Raw genomic sequence first — 19746 nt, 5'->3', positions numbered from 1 at the left:
AGACTATATATTCAGTGCAAGGTACACTTCTCACATGATATGTGCACCAAAACCTCAGAAATTACCACTAAAAAACTTATCCATCTAATCAAACACAACCTGTTCCCAAATAACTATTGAAGTAATTAAAACTATGAGAATAAAATCAACCAGACAAATATGTTTAAATATCTGGAAAACATAGAATTTGCTCACGAAACCAAAGATGTGGCAAAATAGTTAAATTTTACAGTAGGAAGCAGGAAAGATTGGCTATATTTCTAATTCCACATAATTTCCACTGAGAAATGACTTAAGTTCTTAAAACAGTAAACATCTGGCCATCAATTTTAGCAAAAAATTTGACAATAAAGCTGCATGGAGTGTAAAAGTGAAGCAATACTACTTATCTCAAAATATCAAAAGGCAGAGAGAGACTTTCTGTACAATTTAACTATGTGATAGTATCTTTAGCAACAGTTAAAACAACAGAATCCTGTGCAAAATGAAGCCAAATTATTCTGAGTATGTGCAAAACAGTACTGATACTGTCAGTAGACTTCTTAATGTTCTTGTGTTTATGTAAAATGTGTGAAATATAGTTAAGCTGAGTAATTTTTTTTCGTGTAACTTGCGAATTAAAACAACAAATCTCGATATAAGCGCAACAAATTTCAATATGAGCTCATATGGCTTTATATTTTTTTTTTATTTTCCCTAGTGTTTTCTTCATTGCCACAAAATATTTCTAATCATTACCTGGGTGGTAAATCTCTGAAAAACAAATTTTTACTTGACAAGGTAGATTTTGAAAAGTTTTTTTTTTTTTTTTTTGTCACGGGAAGAAAGAAATCTTGCATCACAATCTTTCTTGCTGGAATAAACTGATGTCATCCCATCTGTCAGGGATTCCAGCTTCAAATGTCAGACATAACTAATCCCTTTTTCCCTTCTTCCCTTTTCTAGCAAACTTCCAAAAACAAAACAGACAAAACTTTGTGATGATAAATATCACAGTTGCCACCCAGGCCAGCAAAAACCCAATCACATCCAAAGAGTGGTACTGGAACCAGGTGAGGTCACGGGCTGCAACTCGAAGGTGTTTGGCTCCTTTGTGGCGCATGACAAATTCAATCCAGAAGACTGCTCGATCCAGGGGCTTCACTGGTTGATCATGTTGAATTCTTGATAATTTCATAACATTCTCTTTATATCTGAAGGATAAAAATAAAGATACCAACACTGAAAGTAAGTTAATTTGCCTGTACATATCAAGTCTCTGAAAGGCTTTTAAAGTGTCAAATAATTCAAAGTAAATGTCAAAGAATTGACAGAGAATTTGTGTATGTTAATTTGAGTCATCATAGATAGTTTGGCTTTTAAATTGGACTTTTCTCATTGACAAATATTTTTAAGGTAGAAATGGAAGATCGGGTGAGAAAGTTAATTTTTTTCAAGCAGAGAAAATATAAGGCATTTTAATTGTTTTTAACTGTTTAATTTTAAGTTTTTGTGGGTCCATATTAAGTGTATATATTTATGGGGTACATGAGATGTTTCGATACAATGTGAAATAATCACATCATGAAAAATAGGATATTCACCCTTTAAGCATTTATCGTTTGTATTATGAACAATCCAATTACACTCTTAGTTCTCAAACAGGTATATTAGTACATGCTCAACATCATGAACCATTTCAAGTGCCGTAAGAAAGATTGTGAAAATGCGATGTGAGAATTATCATCTGTAAGTTCCTAAAAAGGAATTTTATCATGGTGAGTGATATATCTCATAGCTTGTCACTTTGCTTCTACATTACTCTTTTGTCTCCTTCTGTTTCCCACCCTGTAGCCAGAATGACTTTTAGAAATTAAAGTCAGATTATGGCACTCTTCTGATTAAGATTTTTGCCTGGCTTCTCACTGTTTTAATCATAAAATTCAGCTCTGTTATTTGGTCTACAGAACCCTACATTGTAAGACACTGGCAAGCTGTTATTCTAACACTTTTCCCCTGCACACTGTCTTCTAGATTGGCCTTCTAATTTTCTTTAAGCTTCCAAAGGTGTTCTCATCTTACCACTTTACACATTTTGTCCCTTCTCTCCTGCTTTTGGAGTATTCTTTCTTGCTACAACCCAAGGCATGCTTCTCTCCCTTTTTGTGGCTACCCTCTAAGTGTTACCTCTAAGAGAGGCTTTTACTGGCCAGACTATGATGGAGCCTCTAGGATTTTCTCTATTTTCTGTGCTTATTTTCTATCTGATTCCTAGAATTTTGTAAATGATTTATATATCTCATAAAATATACATTTAAATATAAAACACAAAAGATAAATATACACACACTAAGTGAATAGTTCAAAAATGGAAGATCATCTTGAACGTTATCTTGAGGTGAAGATACCAATTTACCTACTGTTCAGGTCATGTTATAGGCTATTACAACCTGCCCAGAATAGCTTTCTTTTTCTGAACCATTTAGTGACTACTTTTGTCCTCCAACTAAGAACAAAACTAAGGATTAGCCTGACTTCGAATAACAACATTAGTTTTGCTTGTTTGTGTAATTGAATTATATAATATGTACTCATTAGTGTCTTTTTCTTTAATGTAGCAGTTCTTGGGTAATTCCATTGCTATGTAGTATTCTGTTGATTGATAAACCACAGATTACGTTTTTATTTTATGATGAATAGATATTTGGGTTGCTAACAATTTTTGGACACTGTTGATAATTCTGTCATGAACACTCTTCTATACAGCATTAGATTTATATATTTATGTATATCTGTTGGGTATATAATTGAGAGCAGAATTGCTGTGATAAAAGTGCATGCATACTTATGATTTACTTCTTGACTTTAAACTTTTTTGAAGTGTATTTTGCTAACTTCCAAAATTTAAAGGTATTTTAGTAATAGTATTTTTAACCTCCTTTATTTCCACTATGGCTGGATCATATAGTCTTCATAATATTGAATCTTTTTATATTTCCTAAGTCTTGATTTATTGCCCACCACACATCACTTCAAGTAAAGATTAACTATTTGACGTACTCTAGGAAAATGTCTTCAAGTTGATATATACAATACATACATGTGTATTATTTATATATATATGTGTGTGTATATCATTTTACATTATAAGATTCCATTTGTTAATTGTGTTCTTCAAATGTTTTCTGTCCTTACTCATTATTTGCTCTTTTATTAAAAGTCTGTTTAGATTGAGTGAAAGTATTTGTATAATCACATTTAAATCTACCACTTTGTTTTATATTTCTTTTCTATTTGTCCAAGCTGGTTTGTGTTGCCTTTCAATTATTTCCCATCTTCTTTAAAGGTATATTGATCATTCACTATCCTTCTATTTTCTTTGGGATAAAGTATTCTTAAAGTATTCCTTTAGATGATACCCTCCTTACACAAAAACTTTATTGAGAATAGTTATAAATGCTGAATTGATGGTAGCTGGACTCCAAATGGAATTATTCACATTGTTATCTTTGGGGTGTGAACAAATTCAATTATTAAAAATATAACTTAAAATTATATTTTTTGTGCTTCTAAGACCATCATCAAAAAGTAAAAAGTTAGTGCACCCAGAATGGGAAAAATATTTTAAAATTATATATCTGATTTGACCCATAATATATAAATAGTTCTTAAAACTTAATAATAAGACAAATAACAAAGGTAAAAATATTCCAAGCATTGGAGTAGACATGTTTTCTAAGAAGATACGTGAATGATCAATAAGCACACTTAAAGATTCTTAACATCTTCAGCAGTAATGAAAATGCAATCCAAGACCAGGATGAGAGATTATTACACCCACTAAGAAGGCTGTAACAAAAAGACAGAAAATAAAAGGTTTGGCAACAGTGTGGAGGAATTGGAACCATGTTATACTGATGATGGTAGTGATGAATGGAACAAGTACTTTGGAAAACAGTTTAGCAGTTCTTCATAAACATACAGCTCTCACATGAGGCAGCAATTCCACTTATAGCATCAACCCAAAAGAAAGTAAAACATGTTTATGCAAAACATGTATAGCAATATTCCTAGTATCCACAATTGGAAACAATCAAAAGGCCAATGCACTGACAAATGAACAACAAAATTATGACATATCCATACTATAAAATATTATTCAAGTGTAAAGGAAATGAAATATTAAAACACACAACCATATGAATTAAAATAAAAACCATAAAACAACACAAAAAGTTAGGCTAAGTGAAATGTCATTTACACAGCACCCAAGACTGTATGATTCCATTTATATGAAATATCTAGAGAGAATAGCTTATAGAGAAAGAAAACAAATTGGTGTTAGACTAGGACTAAGCAGTCGTGAGAATTGATTTTGGTGTCATTGCAGTTTCTTCTGTGTTGATAAAAATGTTCTAAAATTATATAATGATGATAATTTCATGACTCTGTAAATGTAGTAAAAATATTTGCATTTTATGGCATAAATAGGTGGATTTTAAGCTATCAAAATTAAATCTCATTTTCAAGTCTGTTACAATAATGATGATAAAAATTAATTTTTCAGCAAGAAAATAGTTATATTCTGAGTCATTTTAGATATTTAATGAAAACATTTTATTATATTATTTCAAATTTATTCTTCCTTTCTACTATGGATCCATTATGTTAAAATTTTAAGAAATGTATTTTTTATATTATTTATCATTTTAAAATTATTTTTGTTTAGATAATTGTTTCACTAACTGGTTACTCATTAGATATATGGGGTTCAAACACAATTTTTAAATAACAGATTAAAAAAAGCAGATTTCAGATTGGTTAAACTATTTAAATTCTTTCAAAATCACTCTCTTATAAAAAGGATGAAACTCATGCTCACTATTGACAAGAAAAGCTGACTACAAATACCACCTAGTGAAAAACATTGTTCTACTCACAAAGGATCATTAATTACTGTCTTCAGTGCATTCAACAAGTCTGTACTCGACATTGTGTGGAAGTCCAATCTAACAGCTGCTCCCTTGGCCTTCATGTAAGCAATGTTATCAGGTTGATCCCAAAACAATGGAATGCCCACCATAGGGATCCCGTGGTAGATCGCCTCATAGATGCCACTGGCTCCACCATGAGTTATAAAAGCTCTGGTTTTTGGATGACCTAGGATTGGATGAATTTTAGCAAAATTATTCATAGGAATAAAATGAGATGCACAATAAAAGGCTCTGAAAGTGACAGTGTTTTCTAGATAACACACTGAACTAATTTGCTATTACTTTTCAGCCTTCAGAAGAAAAAACACGTACTTGTTTAGGAGATGTAACTGAAAGCTATGTGGTGTGTGTGACTTCAGACTGCAAAACTTCATACAAGATTTTCAGTTGGACTAATGAAAAGTGCATTCTAGATTTTTTAAATGTGCACAAAAGAGGACAGCAAAGAGATGGGCATGAAATAAAGTTTTATTTTAAGTACAGTCACAGAGTGTGATATGTGGGGTGTGCAAGGCAGCAGGCAGTGGGTTGTTGGTGGTGCTAGGATTGAGGAAAGACAGGTTACACTTCATCATGAAATGTGTCATTACTTTAAGATTAAGATTAGGAATTTAGTCCTCCGGAAAATAGAGTCACTGGTGATAGAAGAGCTATTATATTTAGTGGCATTTGAAATAACCCTGCAGGAGAGGAGAAAACAGGTGTAAAGTTGTAGAAATGGGAGACAGAGAGACAGCCAAGGAAGATATTGAAAAATTCTGTGAGATATAATAACACCTGAAATAAAGATTCTCTCTGATTCTGACCATAAAGAATGTGAGTGTATATCATAAAATGCCAACAATTATAGCATATCCTTTTCCCCCTAGGACTGGAAAATAAATATAAAGAAGTTCCTTTTTGTTTTCCTATAAGAAATATTCAATAAGCATGTTTCAAGATGAACTATTAACACTCTAATGTGCAGTTACTAATATATCCAGTATTTGTTCACCAGAGTGTTACCTAGAAGGTCATTCTGGGGTATCCACTTGTACAGCCGAGTATTGAGACCTAAGGCATCTGGTTTATTCCCATCAAATCTCCACAGAACCTGTTACAGTAAAGAGAATATCTTATTCCATGAGTGGAACTCAAAAATTGTAGAATGTTAGAACTGTAAAAAGGGTAGGAATGAGATCAAGGGATGTTAGTAAATAAATCTACTCAAAGACTGATGTAAAAAGAATACTCACATTTTATTTTCTTAGCTTTTATAATGATTTAGATATATAAGAAACCATGAATTTCCAAAATAGTACCTTAGAAAAATAAGATTATCAATGAAAAGTTCAAGTATTTAAAAAATTGTTACACTTTTTAAAAGACCTACCTGCGGCCAACCATCATATGAAGAAAAATAACTTAACATCACAGATCATTAGAGAAATTCAAATCAAAACCATAATGAGATAGCATCTCACACCAGTCAGAATGGCCATTATTAAAAATTCAAAAAATATCATGACTTTGGTGAGGTTATATAGAAAATGAATGCTTATACTCTGTTAGTTGGAATGTAAGTTAGTTCAACCATTGTGGAAGACAGTGTGGCCATTCCTCAAAAACCTAGAGGCAAAAATACCTTGAAACCCAGCAATTGCATTACTGGGTATATAACCAAAGGACTATAACTTGTTCTTTATAAAGATCCATGAGCATATATGTTAGTTGCAGTACTATTCACAATAGCAAGGACATGCAATCAACCTAAATGACCATCAATTATGGAATGAATAAAGAAAATATGGCATATATACACTACAGAATATTATGCAGCCATTAAAAAACAAAAATATGTATTTTTGCAGGGATAAGGATGGAGCAGGAGGCCATTAGCCTTAGCAAACTAACATAGGAATTGAAATCCAAATGTGACATGTCCTCACTTATGAGTGGAAGCTAAAAGATGAGAACACGTGGACACATAGATGGCAACAACATACACTGAGATGTATAGGAGGGTGGAGGGTGGGAGGAAAGAGAGGATCAGGTAAAATAATAAACAAATATTAGTTTTAATACCTGGGTGATGAAACAATCAGTACAGCAAACCCCCATGACACTAGTTTACCTATGTAAGAAACTTGCACATGTACTCCTGAACTTAAAATAAAAGTTAAAAATAAAAGTTAAATTCATTTAATTTAAAAAATAAAAATATTCTAAAAAAAGTATAAAAAATTATAGGGAGTCATTGTAATTCCAGTGTAAAAAAACAGTAACTATTTAGTAATGAGCTATATGTTTGTTTTATGTATTTTATATTAGTCTTCATCTCCAAATTTAATTGCAGTGTATTCATTTATTTTTGAATAATATGAGAAGTAGTTTCAATATATCTATTTGTCGGTAGGTTATTATATTAGAGCCTGTTGTCCTTTGATTGACAAAATAGCAAGTCTATAAAATAAGCTACTTATAAGAAATAAATAAATGCTGCCAAGGTTTTATGTATAACTTCATTGGAATTACAAATTATCAAGCACTACTTCCAAGAAAAATTTCAAGTGACAATTTTTGACACAAATTCAGAATATTACCGTATTGTTAATTTTGGATTTTTTTTTTTTTGCCTAGAAATGAGGAACCTGTTGGTATCATGAATACAAATAAAGCTGTTGAATAAACTCAAAATTGTATTTTGCTGAATTTGGTCAACTGATTATTAACACTTAGACAACGTGCTACAAACTTTGACAACAGTGATTAATATGTTCTGCTATAGCCAAGACATTTTTATGTTTAAGTTACTAATTTTGAAACTCCAAAGCAGTCCTCACAAACTGAACAATAATTTACAGTGTTTAACTTTTATTTGCTACATCAGTGTTAAAGTAACTCAGGTTTCAGCAAAAAGTTAGAGGTCATTACAAGAAAGCTTTATCAGATATGAAATTAAAAAGTAATTCACAAATACACAAAGGTCCCTGGTTTATTTTATATAGAAGAAAATATATTCCTACTATGTTCTATGGAGGGGACATCTGAACCTGTTCCCCCGCTTGGCTTCCTTCTGTTTGACTCCTTTCTAGATTTCCTTCTGCTGCCTCCATTGGGAGGAGTTGTTAATCTGGTAGTTAGTGCTGAGTCCTTGTGGGGCCACATTTTATACTGGACAGGATCCACCTTCAGGTCGGGATCCATCTCCATCCTTTCTCTTTCATCTTCCTGCTTCAGGCAGTGTTCTCTATTTGTTGTCACATATTTCACATAAGCATTTGACTTAAAGTACAAACAGAAATAGTACATTCCTTAATTGTAAACATTCACCAAGAGCTTCCAGAGTACAATAAGTAATAGAGATGGCCCAAGAGTAAGTCAAATCTTCTTCACTCATTGGATACTGCTGAGATTAGGAAAACAGCTTTGAAGAAAATGATCATAAGTCTTCCTTGTATTTCTACAAAGACACAGTTCTGGATATATATTTTTAGTTGAAAACACCTAAAAGTCATTCTAAAGACTACATTAAGCACCATTTTCACCTACCTGAAATATATTGAGTTAATTTCAGCAGTATGTATGACTGCTAATATCAGAAATTAAAAATAACCATGAGTCTCAAGTTCCCTTTTGTGGATACATACGGGGTACTGAGTTCCCATTGGTACTAAAGGAACCACTCAGGCGTACCAAGGGCAGTAACTCCCCCAGGGCCACATGTAACCACTAAGTCTGAGGCACAACTATTACTTGTGTCAGTGGAAGCTATACAAGCATATTTAAGGCTGTATTTGGCTGTAAAGAGTTCAATCTACTCTTAATATTCTTTCTATATAGATCTCAAGCCTCTTTCAGTAGTTTTCCACACCAGTAAGGCACTTTATCTTACCTTTTGTGGGATCTTGGCAAGGGCTGTTGCAATTACATTGGCCCTTTCTGCTGTCATGTTACTGACCATTGACCCCAGAGAAAACACCACAACACCATTTTCTCCAGAGCTCTGTACAAACTCCTCCATTTCCTGTGAAAAAAAATTGTTTCATCACAAAAGAGCATCACCACAGCAGGCACTACTGAAAGAATTTGTACCAAATATTAAAGAGAGAAAATCAAGTATTTTGAGGAATTATTGGAGTAAATAATACTTTTTAACTGACTCAATCACTCAGTTTCTTTGCAAGAAGATGTTTGAGATAGTTGGCCTCTGTTAAGGATATTTGTGTAAATATGTGTGTGTATGTAGGTATGCGTCTGCATGTGTGTAATGGAGAAAAGAAATGGAGCTATTACATTGTAGTCAGGGAGATAATGTTAAAAAAATATACCCAGACCCTTCACTTATAATACTATAATTACTAACATAAGTTCTTGGAATAGTGGCACCACTCGGCTTTAATCCTATGTTTTTGTTCTACTAAATCACTTGTGTTTATTTCAGGCAGGTTTTCTGTAGAATTCTTTTAGTTTGTAGCCATTAGTGGTTTACTTCCCTAAATATGAGCACTGAGGAAAAGCTATTCACAGTTGGGATAATTTGATATCTACATTTATGTTCCTCTACAATGCTTTATGCTTCACTTAAAGTTTGTCAGAGTTTTCCAGTAGTTTTTCAAAAAATGAAAATAAAAGCTGGTGGTTAAGAATCACTGACATTCCTGAGTCGAATATTGTGATTTGGAATTTTTATGAATCAGTCTTGGGAGTCTCATTTATCATATGGAATTGTAGAGTTTATAGTTAGTTGTTGAATAATTGTACCTTTCAGGTTATTGTTCAGGTGGAGCACCTATTGCCCTGAAATCACACTGTTAAATTGATGTGCTATTTATAACAGCATGTGAGGAACTCTCATCATCACTTTGTTGTGTCTCAGAGGCAGCACTTGCACCAGAATAGAAGAGGCCACCAGGCCTTTCTGCAGGGGAGATCTTGTCTCTCTTTTGAGTAGCTCACGCACACCACATTACACTCCTGGTGAAGATGTGCTTGGCTGCAATTGATTGAGAATTATTCTGACTTGAGTTCCCCAATGTATACCAATATTTAAATTTAAATATTTTCAGATTTAATCATTGGGGTAAAACTTTTCCAAATGGTTTTTAACAAAACAAAGAAAAAATTAGCTAAACGTAAACAGTGCACCACATATGGCAGAGTGTTTTCTTAAAATATGATTTTTAATCTTACGTTAACGTGAGAGTCCTTGTACTACTATTCCACGTAATACCTGGGGCTTCTAGGTGTTGTGTGTGATTGCAGTCACCTGTAGCCACATTTAATGTAACTTGTTTTCAGTGTTTCATCTCACTGGCTTGATATCAGAGCCTTGTTTTTCTGCCAGGTGTTGAAGGAATCTAACCTCTGTTTAGAGATTCATCACTGATATGGACTGGTTGTTTCTCCTTTAGTGATAATATTATAAAAATAATACAAAATTAATGTAAGAAATTGTATAAAAGCATGAAAACCTTTTTAAAAAATAATTTTTCTAAAATTTCTATCTAGAGGTATCATTTATAGAAAATATGTATTTTTTATTATGGATTTTGTCAAATTTATATAGGTCAATGTACACATGTGACACTTATTTAGAAAATTTTAATCTTATTGTATATACATTTCCTCCTGCAAAAACTTGCCATCTTGCTATATTTATCATTTTCTAATTCACTTTGTATTATGGCTGAAAGTGTAACTGAACATTTCATTGATAAAATTATTTTAATGCTACTATATGCACATAAGTTTTAATCATTCTTTCATATAAGATGTTGGATTACTTCTAATGTTAATTTTGTGAATATTTTCCATAAGGTTTAATAGGTGCCCCTTGATTTTTTTTATGATTTCATGTGAATATATTATAAAATTAATAACAATACGCATTTTTAAAACACTTGATACATTTTGTCAAGTGTCTTATTCTCTTAAAACATATAGAAATTATCTGAGAATGTAATATATAATTGAAAAGAAAGCAACCTGGGTTAGCAATTGTTTTACATAATTAACAATTAAAGAAGCAGTTTCACAACAATTGACTTGCATTCAAAGCTTTCTGCAAGTTAATAACAAGACCTAGTATTAGTAATTACCACTATTGTACTACTAGTCAACCTTTTTTCTTGTCCTTCTACACCTCCTACTCTCTTCCTCCTCCTGTTTGCACTGTGAGTTTCCCTTAATGTGAATGGGGAAATCTTTCAAGAGCAGTGTAGAGTGGCATAGATTTTTCATTAGTCTTACCTCAGCTTTTGTCTCTTGAGAAAGTGACTATATAAAGCCCATACAATTTGTATTAAACATAGATAGTGAGTTTTAACAATGGAATAACATCTCAGTTTTATGAAAGCAAACATGTTCTTTTAAGAGGTTGCATAATAATGCATTGAAGAAGGCTTTCTTTGTACATATGTCTTAAAATGTGATATTAATTTTGAGGTGATATTAATATATGAGGTTTTTGTGTTCCTTCAAAAAGAATATAATCTTATATGCTGACAGAATTTTTTTTCGTATTGAAACTAAGGGCACTGTTCAGATACAAGTGGTAGAAATTATTTCATCTTTATTATACATGGATTGTTCACTATCTCTGTGTTTCTCTGTCAGGAAGCTATGATGTTGAGACAAGTTCCCCCAGGAAGCTTTACTGAGTTGCTTGTCATAAGGCATGCATCATCTGCTCTAACAGGGTATGTTTATGCTCTAAAATGTTAAATTCTGGGATCTCGATGCAGAATGACTTAAATGCTTTATTAAAATCAAGTGAACCCTGGGTTTGTCTGCACATGTTTAAGGCACACATTTATATTGCTGAGGAAGTGTTTTAAGCTGGAATACTGGGGAAGATCCTTATTACTTATGGTAGAATTTTAGAATTTCAACTAGCTCATCTTACTGTCACAATTCATATGTCTAATTGTAATCAAGTCCACAGGGTATCTGTCATCTATGACTTTCCAAGAGAATATAACCTTGATGTGATGAATAATCTGGTTATATTAAATGAGGAATGATATCTCAAGTGACTTGCACATATTAAGTAGTTAGTAGTATTAGTAATAATCACGAAATAACCATAATGCAAAATTAATAACATTTCTGAGTCACTGGCTATATGCCAGAGACATTTTAAATGTTTTGTCTGTTTTAATATTTTTTCCACACAACACAATATGAAGTTGGTACTATTTTAGTAAATGTAGGCATAGTTATTTCTATCAACATTCTGGTCCACTTTTCCATTATCTGCTACCTGAGTCCATGCAAAATTTCCTGAATGGTTGGCTCTTTACAGTGTGGCCCTTCTGTAATTTAATCCATTGAATATCTTGGAGGCTTTTCTTAAAAAAGAGAATAATTTCATATATATTTATTTCTTAACTCTTTTTAGTAGTTTTTCAATATTCTTAACAAATATTTCAACTCCTAATACCTATCTGGCTCTAATTTACCTCTTAGTATCATCTGATTCTTAATCATTCCCTGCAAACTAAACCTGAGGACTTGAGAACTGTCCTGACCACTTTATCTGCTTTCCCTTTTTGTCTGCCTCTCCCCGTCATTCTTTTACCTATTCCTACATATTGTTCAGCTCTCATCTTACTAATCAGTGACTCCAGGATACTTTCTATTATCTCCACTGATGCTTTCTTGACATTGGGTTTTTCCTTGAGATAATAGTTTTTTATAACATTTTCATTAATTACTTATATTCTATATTTCAAAGTAGAATGTAAAGTATGTAGGGATGGAAACTGTGTCTTTTTTTTTCCCTGAAATTTCTGCACTTACTTGGGTTTTGTGCTAATCCCTTTATAAATATTCTTTGAATGAATGATCAATACCTTCTTAGGTGTTGCATAATCAAGACTTTAACCAACTCTATTTTCAAAGTCTCCTTACTATTCCTCTCTATTTGTAATATGCATAAAACTCACATATGTGTCATGGTGTTAACATGTACATGAGTTTCTAATTGGTATCTGCTTTACACCACCTACTTCCCATCTTTCTTTCAGTGTAAGTCAAACATTCTGAGTGAAGACTATAGACTCATTTCTACTGAAACTTCGAAGCCAACAAAATAAAACCAACGAAAGTATCTTTACCTTAGGTAGGGGTTTGGCAGGTTTGCAGTGGAGTCCTCCAACAAAATCAACGTTTGGTAAGAATGGATGAGGAAACTGAAAATTCCAGGAGTTTCGCATTAGCCATATGTCAGCTTTCCCCATTGTCTCAAATAAGGTAGTGGGTCTTCCTGACAGGAATAAAGAAAAAGTGGATGACATAAGATAATTACTTTACATAACTTTCTGAAAGGGGTTAGAATAATGTAGGCAAAGATGTAGGTAAAGTTTGTGTGCTTTGAAAAATATATACATATATTCATATGTATGAATAATATATTTTTATATATCATATATTTTGCCCATGTTTATTTATAAGAAAGGCAAAGTGGTGGGAGAATTATGAGCTTAAGCTACATCTCTAATGTCATGTCAGTATACTCACAATTATTAAAATAAGTCATAGATAATTAAACATCAATTTATTTTCTCTTTAAAGCTTCAATAGTAGCATATAGATATTTAAACAACTCTTTGAGCTCTATAATCAATTAATTCTACTGTACCCATAAAAACAATTTTCTAACAGTCTAGTTTACACAGCTCATTTAGCTAATCCTTTTATCCTTGGTTCTTCAAGTGAACTCTGGACTATTTTGAGAGTATGGCAGAAATCCTTGTACCAACTACTCGTTTGGATTTGAGCTAAGATCTTAATAATATTATCTTTTAAGTAAATATATTTCTAAATTATAGCTAGAAGTTTTTGAGAAATTATTAAATTAGAGATCTGTACTCAACCTTAATCTGTCTCATATTTTTAAATAAAGAGACATAGTTTCAAATAAACTATATAGATCTAACAACCTTCACACTTCAACAAGATAATTGGACTTTAAATGAATGAATTCCAATTCTTTAGTGAAGGAGTATCGAAACATTAGAAACTTCAAATTACCCTTATTGATTTTTGCATCTGAAATGTAGACATTATCTCTCTCTACTGTGAAGGAAACCTTCTGGTAACATGAGAATATCTTTTAATTTCTAAATAAGAAAACTGAGATTTACAAAGAAAAATTTCTGCAGTAATATAGATAGTTGTAGAAAAATGTGTAATTACTCATTCTAAATCTATGCATTCAGTAAGTTGTTACTTGATGGATTTTACTGTTTTTAAGATCTAAAACATTATATAGTAAAACAGATGTGTAATTGCTTAAAGTCTTAGGTGTACTAATATTTGTTTATGATTTCCTAGCGTGTTCTATATGAGAGATGGCCACAGGGTTTTAAGAGACCCTATAATTTAAGCTTTTCTATAATATTTGTGAGATTGATGGATCATCTTGTATTTTCATTTCATAAACTCACTTACCAAAAACTCCACTTCCCTGACTTTATGGCTTTATATAAGCTCTGCTTCAAAGACACAATTAAGATAGATATTTATGTTACCGATTGAAAAAATTCTTACCTAAAACTTCACTGTAAAACTGATCCCACTTCTTCATATCACATATGTGGAACCAAAAGTCAAAATAAAGCACATAGAGCATATTTTTTACCCTCTCCATGAAAGTCATTTGATCACTTAATTTTGACATAACAATAGGTATGTAGGAAGGAGGGAAAATCAGTCCTCCACTGTGCCTTTCAATTGTGTAGCCAGGAGTAAAGCGGAGACTGTACACAAAGGGTATGTTAAATAGCTCAGCCAGCAGCTCACCACAAGGAAAAAAAGCATCTGCAAAAACGATGTCAAATCTTGACTCTAATAGTTTTTTCATAAGTTTCTTATTTGTAACGATATCTTTACAGAAGTTTCTAAATATGTCATGTAATTCCCACAGCATTTCTTGTTCTTGTGAAAAATATGACCAAAATGTATCTTTTGGAATGTCTGACCATCTCTTAACCTGTTGCATGATGATATTCTCAAATTCAGTTTTAGTTAAAGATGTAGGATAAACTTCAAATTTAAGAGTGGATGAGTCGTTGGGATCAAAAAGAATGGAAGCTGAAGATGCCAGTACAGTCACCTCATGACCTCTCTGAACAAGCTCTTTCAGGATTGTCTTCATATTCATCCAAAGGCTGTATTCTGTGGCCCACACCAGCACCTTTCCACAACTCCCAGAGCTAAAGTAACAACTGAGATGTATCAGCAGAAGAACTGATGTCCATTTCAGAACCATCCTGGTGCAATGTGATAATTCTTTTCAAGTCACTGTTTCTTTCTCATACTTATATACAGAGATAAATCAATCAAGTTAAAACATAACTCCTTCAATTCAAAGTAAATACATTATATGAACATCCTGAGTCCATGGATGGCAAGGAGACAAACAAAGTTCGATTGCTTCATATTTACTCAAGGATGTTTGATGTTTCTTTTATATTTGCTGTCATCTACCTAAGATTAATGACCTTGCAAGTACCCTGTTTTATGTAACCTATTTTATAATAGTGTCAAGAACAGTGGCAAGTGAGACAGTCCTGCAGGGCCCTTGACACAGAATAAGAGATAAAGAGATTGTACAATGCAAAGAGCATTTTTGAATATCGTAGTTGAAGGAATATCTTGTAAAACTTTGCTGAAGTATAATTCAAATACCGTATGATTCATCAATTATTATTTAAAATTAAGTATTTCCTTGTAAATTCACAGACTTGTGCATCCAACATAACAATGAGTTTTATCTAAAAAAAAAGAAAATTCCCATGTATTAGCTCTCTTCTCCCCACTGAATTTCTGCATCCATCCTGCACTGGGCAACCAGTAATCTAATTTCTGCCTCTACAAACATGCCTATTCAGGATCTTTTTAAAAACAAATGAAACTATATAATATGTGGTCTTTTGTGGCTGCCTTTTATTATTTACTTTAATGTTTTTAAAGGACCATCCACAGAATAGTGTAAATAAGGACTTCGTGTCTATTGCCAAATAGTATCAGATGCTATTTATAAATACAATTTATTTATTCATTTATCAGTTGATGGATATTGATTTTCTTCCACTTTTGGCCATTATGAATAGCATTGATTAACATTGATGTACATGATTTCTGTGGACATGTTTTTATTTTTCTTGGGGATATGCCTAGAAAGGCAATTACTGAATTATGTGGTAAATGTAAGTGTAACCTTCTGAGGAACTGCTAGACTTTTTCACAGTGGGTGAATGATATTCTATTCTCACCAACAATGTATGAGGGTTTCAATGTCTCCACAACCTTGCCCACCCTTGTCTTTCACATAACCAAAAAGGTTATTTTTTATTTTAATTTATAAACACACTCCAACAGACACAAAAAAGGAAGGTTCTTTTCCACATATTGGAGGGAAAAGTGAATAAATTAAACACTAACTTACCTAATACTTCACTGTAAAACTGATCCCACTTCTTTTTGTTAAAAATCTCAAATACAAAGTCAAAATGAAGAAAATGCAACAGACTTTTCACCTTTCTACAAATGTATTTTTGTACTAAGTTCTGATATGACAACAGTTACATCAGAAGGAGGTAATGTAAGTCCTCCACAGAGTTCTTGGTACATACTGCCAGCTGTAAATTGATGATAGTAGACCAAATGTATATCAAATGTTTAACAGACTAAGTTGTTCAGATAGCAGCTCACTACTGAGAACTGACATCTGCAAGAATGACATAAATTCTGGAATCTTGTTGTTCCTGATAATTTTCTTGTTCAAAACAGCATATTCAAAGAGCTTTTGAACAGTATCAGAACATTCATGATATGTAGTTTTTGAATCTTTGAATCATATGCCAACAATGTACTCTTTGGAAACTTATATGTCCACATCTTGATCAACTTCATAAAAATGAAATCAAGTTCACTCTCAGTAAAAGATGTGGGATAAACCTCAAATTTAACAGCAGATTGTTGGAATCAATGAGGATGGAAGCTGAAGGTGACAAGCACAGTTACCTCATGGTGTTCTGAGCAAGTTCATCAAGTATCAACATTAAATTGATACAAAGACTGTATTTCATTGGCCACACCAGCACATTCTCACAGGACTCAGAGCTAGAATACAACTCTCAGCAAAAGAAAAAAAAAAGCCCATTTCTTAGACAACTTGTTAAAATGCTATCTTTCTTTATAACTTTCTCTAACTGGGTACATATCAATATCAATCAATGTCACAATGATTTAAGTATTGACAATAGAGGTTTTGGAAAGCAAGTGAATAAAGAAAAGGATGAAAGATTTTGTGTTTGCGTGTGTGAATAATCAATTTCATTCTTATTGTAAATGTGGCTGTCTCCAGAACAAGAGATAATTTAATTGTATATGAAGAGTTTCTAGTATAAGAAAGCAGCATTGTGTCAACAATGAGGCAGGGGTGTGATCTATTCTTATTTATCTTAACATTCTCAAATAGACCGTCTTCATTTTCTCTATGTACTTTCACAATTATGATATTAGCATCATTTCATGTTTCTTGACATTGTTTTTCTGACTATAGAAATTCATTTTCTTTTTATCCAAACAGATATGTTTTAAGTACAATTACAGTTACTTTGCTTCATTTGAAAATATTTTGTCTAAATCACAATATTTTCTTTTTCTGAATATTTGCAGCATTCCTTATGTTTCTCACTCTTAGAAAGTATTTATCTTCTAAATGCTTACTACTGAACTTGTTTCACAGATTGCCTTGTAATTCAGGTAATTTGTACTTTTAAAAAGTCTCACCAGAAATTTACATCAAAGTAGAATTAGGAAGGAAAACATGCATGTCACAAAATAGACAAGTTTGTTTTTATTCTATTAATAATCTGCTAACCTGAAATGAGATAAGTCTTTCTCAAGAGGATGTTGGAACACAGTTTCTGAGCAAATATTGCCTACAGAGTGGCAATATTGTTCAATATTTTTAATGTCCTTGAGTGCATGCATTATGTGTCACCCAGATTTTTCTTTTGGGAATATAGAAATTACTTTCCAGCTGATGAAGTTTAACAACTGACATACCTCACCTATAAGCTCTGTCTCTCTCAGTACAGCGCTGCTGAAAAGTATCTAGTATAAAGTGACCTTTCCAAGACAGCCCATATCCAATGCCTGGTCATATGTAAGACACTAAAGGCCCATCTTCCTCATTTCAATGTGGATCAACTCTGAAGGGCTAACTTAGCTTCAGAACTCCCAGTGGGTGAGATGAAACCTATGCTGAGACTGCATGTCTTAGCATGCTCAGGGTGCTATACAGAAAAATACCATACATTGCCTAGCATGTAGACAAAAAGCATTTATTTGTCACAGTTCTTGAGGCTGAAGGTTTCACAATCAAGATGCTGCTATTGGGCATTCCTCCAAGATGGCAGCCCGTTACCATGTCTTAATGGGGAAAAGAGAAGAATGAGTTCTTGTGAGCAAATTTTGGAATGGAATTAATTCCACTCAAGAGGACTCTGCCTTCGTGACCTAAACACCTCTTAAAAGGTTTTGTCTGCTAATACAATCATTTTGGTTATAAGAATTTTAACATATTAATCTTTGGAGCACTCAAACATTCAAACCATTGCACTGAATTATATCCTAATTTGTTCCACAGTCCAGTCTTGCTTCCTACTTTTTCACAGATGTTATTTTCAATAAAACTCCTGAATTATCTCCCTCAAAAACATATTCAGCTTAGAGTCTACTTCTTGGAGCCACCCAGCATTTGAAAATATCTACCAGGAGAGGTCAGAAAAAAAGAACAGACAACAAAATGAGATTTTAGAGTTGGATCATTCACTACCAGATGTAATGAGAATCCTATCACTATTGGTAGGGAGAACACAAATAGACCCTGGAATGTGATAATTTAAATTTTTCATACTTTCAGTAATGGCAAATTATGATGGTAATCTTTTGAAAGGGAAAGTGTTACTTATTAGGATATATCACAAATGTATCAATATGGGAAAAGTAGAAATTATGACCACAATAGAGGCAAATATTTTTTTCTTCAGAGTTAATGCTTGGGAGAAAATAATAGAAAAGTGAGGACTAATAACCATCAAATTAAGATAAACAGTGAAAGCCAGAAAGGTCTCCTTGGAAGTGTTCCCAGATAAGGGGGCCTTGATTCAGACACCGAGAGAAGGTTCTCGGATTCCACACAGGAAGGAATTCAAGGTGAGTCACAGAGTGCAGTGAGAAAAGATAGTTCATTGAAAGCTATGACGTTACAGAGTAGGGCATCCTCTGAAGGCAAGGAGTTGAATGCAACAACTTTGTTTCAAGTTTTTCTTATATAGGAGTCTTGTCTCTGTAAAGGACCTATTCACAAAGGTCCCTGGATTTTGTCTGCAGCTCCATCTCTGTGCAATCTCTGGGAGACCCCTCTGCCAGTCCACATGTCCTTGAAGGTATGGAGCCCCATCTAGCCAGAATTCCAGATGTCCACAGTGAGAGGGAGCTGTCTACTATTCCTTTGACTCACCTTTCCCTAGAAATCACTCAGGGTAAAGAACCAGCTGTAGTATTCAGGCACCCCATTCAGCGTCCTCAGCTTTCTTTCTCTTCAGCCTCAGTGACTACTTTTTTTCTCCATCCACATTCAGTATTTTCTCTCTAAAGATCTGTTCAAATTATGTTGGTATGATTAAAAAAACCTGGTGTTTCCCTGGTGGCAGTGGTACTTCCTGACTGCATCTAGTTGATCATCTTGAACATTCCTGTGTATATATTCTTT

The 19746-nt window shown here is 33.0% G+C and overlaps 1 protein-coding gene across 3 annotated transcripts; it reads right to left on the bottom strand.

The window, feature by feature from the left end:
• Nucleotides 1-447: 447 nt before the first annotated feature.
• Nucleotides 448-15243, bottom strand: LOC101140616 (UDP-glucuronosyltransferase 2B11-like). Of its 3 annotated transcripts, none has more exons than XM_031010517.3 (6): nt 14508-15243; nt 13073-13221; nt 8848-8979; nt 5979-6066; nt 4920-5139; nt 448-1193 (listed from the first exon to the last, which is right to left on the bottom strand). In XM_031010517.3, exons 1-6 carry the CDS (start codon nt 15226-15228, stop codon nt 914-916), a joined length of 1590 nt encoding a protein of 529 aa, XP_030866377.2. In that variant the 5' UTR covers nt 15229-15243; the 3' UTR covers nt 448-913. The 3 variants fall into 3 exon arrangements, 2 of the variants coding, with proteins under 2 accessions (XP_030866377.2, XP_055240439.2); XM_055384464.2 differs by having other exon boundaries at nt 1112-1193; nt 5060-5139; XR_008678948.2 differs by lacking the exon at nt 448-1193 and adding an exon at nt 7979-8237 and having other exon boundaries at nt 5060-5139.
• Nucleotides 15244-19746: the final 4503 nt, after the last annotated feature.

The sequence above is a fragment of the Gorilla gorilla genome, chromosome 3 (assembly GCF_029281585.2).
Source record: "Gorilla gorilla gorilla isolate KB3781 chromosome 3, NHGRI_mGorGor1-v2.1_pri, whole genome shotgun sequence".
Lineage (NCBI taxonomy): Eukaryota > Metazoa > Chordata > Mammalia > Primates > Hominidae > Gorilla > Gorilla gorilla.
The sequence above is the reverse complement of the archived record's forward strand: the minus strand, read 5'-3'. Positions and strand labels throughout refer to the sequence as shown.

Coding starts and splice junctions, on each gene's coding strand:
- LOC101140616 (XM_031010517.3), bottom strand. CDS start 15,228: ATGGTTCTGAAATGGACATCAGTTCTTCTGCTGATACATCTCAGTTGT. Junction 8,980..13,072: donor CTGCCAAACCCCTACCTAAG/GTAAAGATACTT, acceptor TTTTTTTCACAG/GAAATGGAGGAGTTTGTACA. Junction 5,140..5,978: donor ACCCCAGAATGACCTTCTAG/GTAACACTCTGG, acceptor ATCCAATCCTAG/GTCATCCAAAAACCAGAGCT.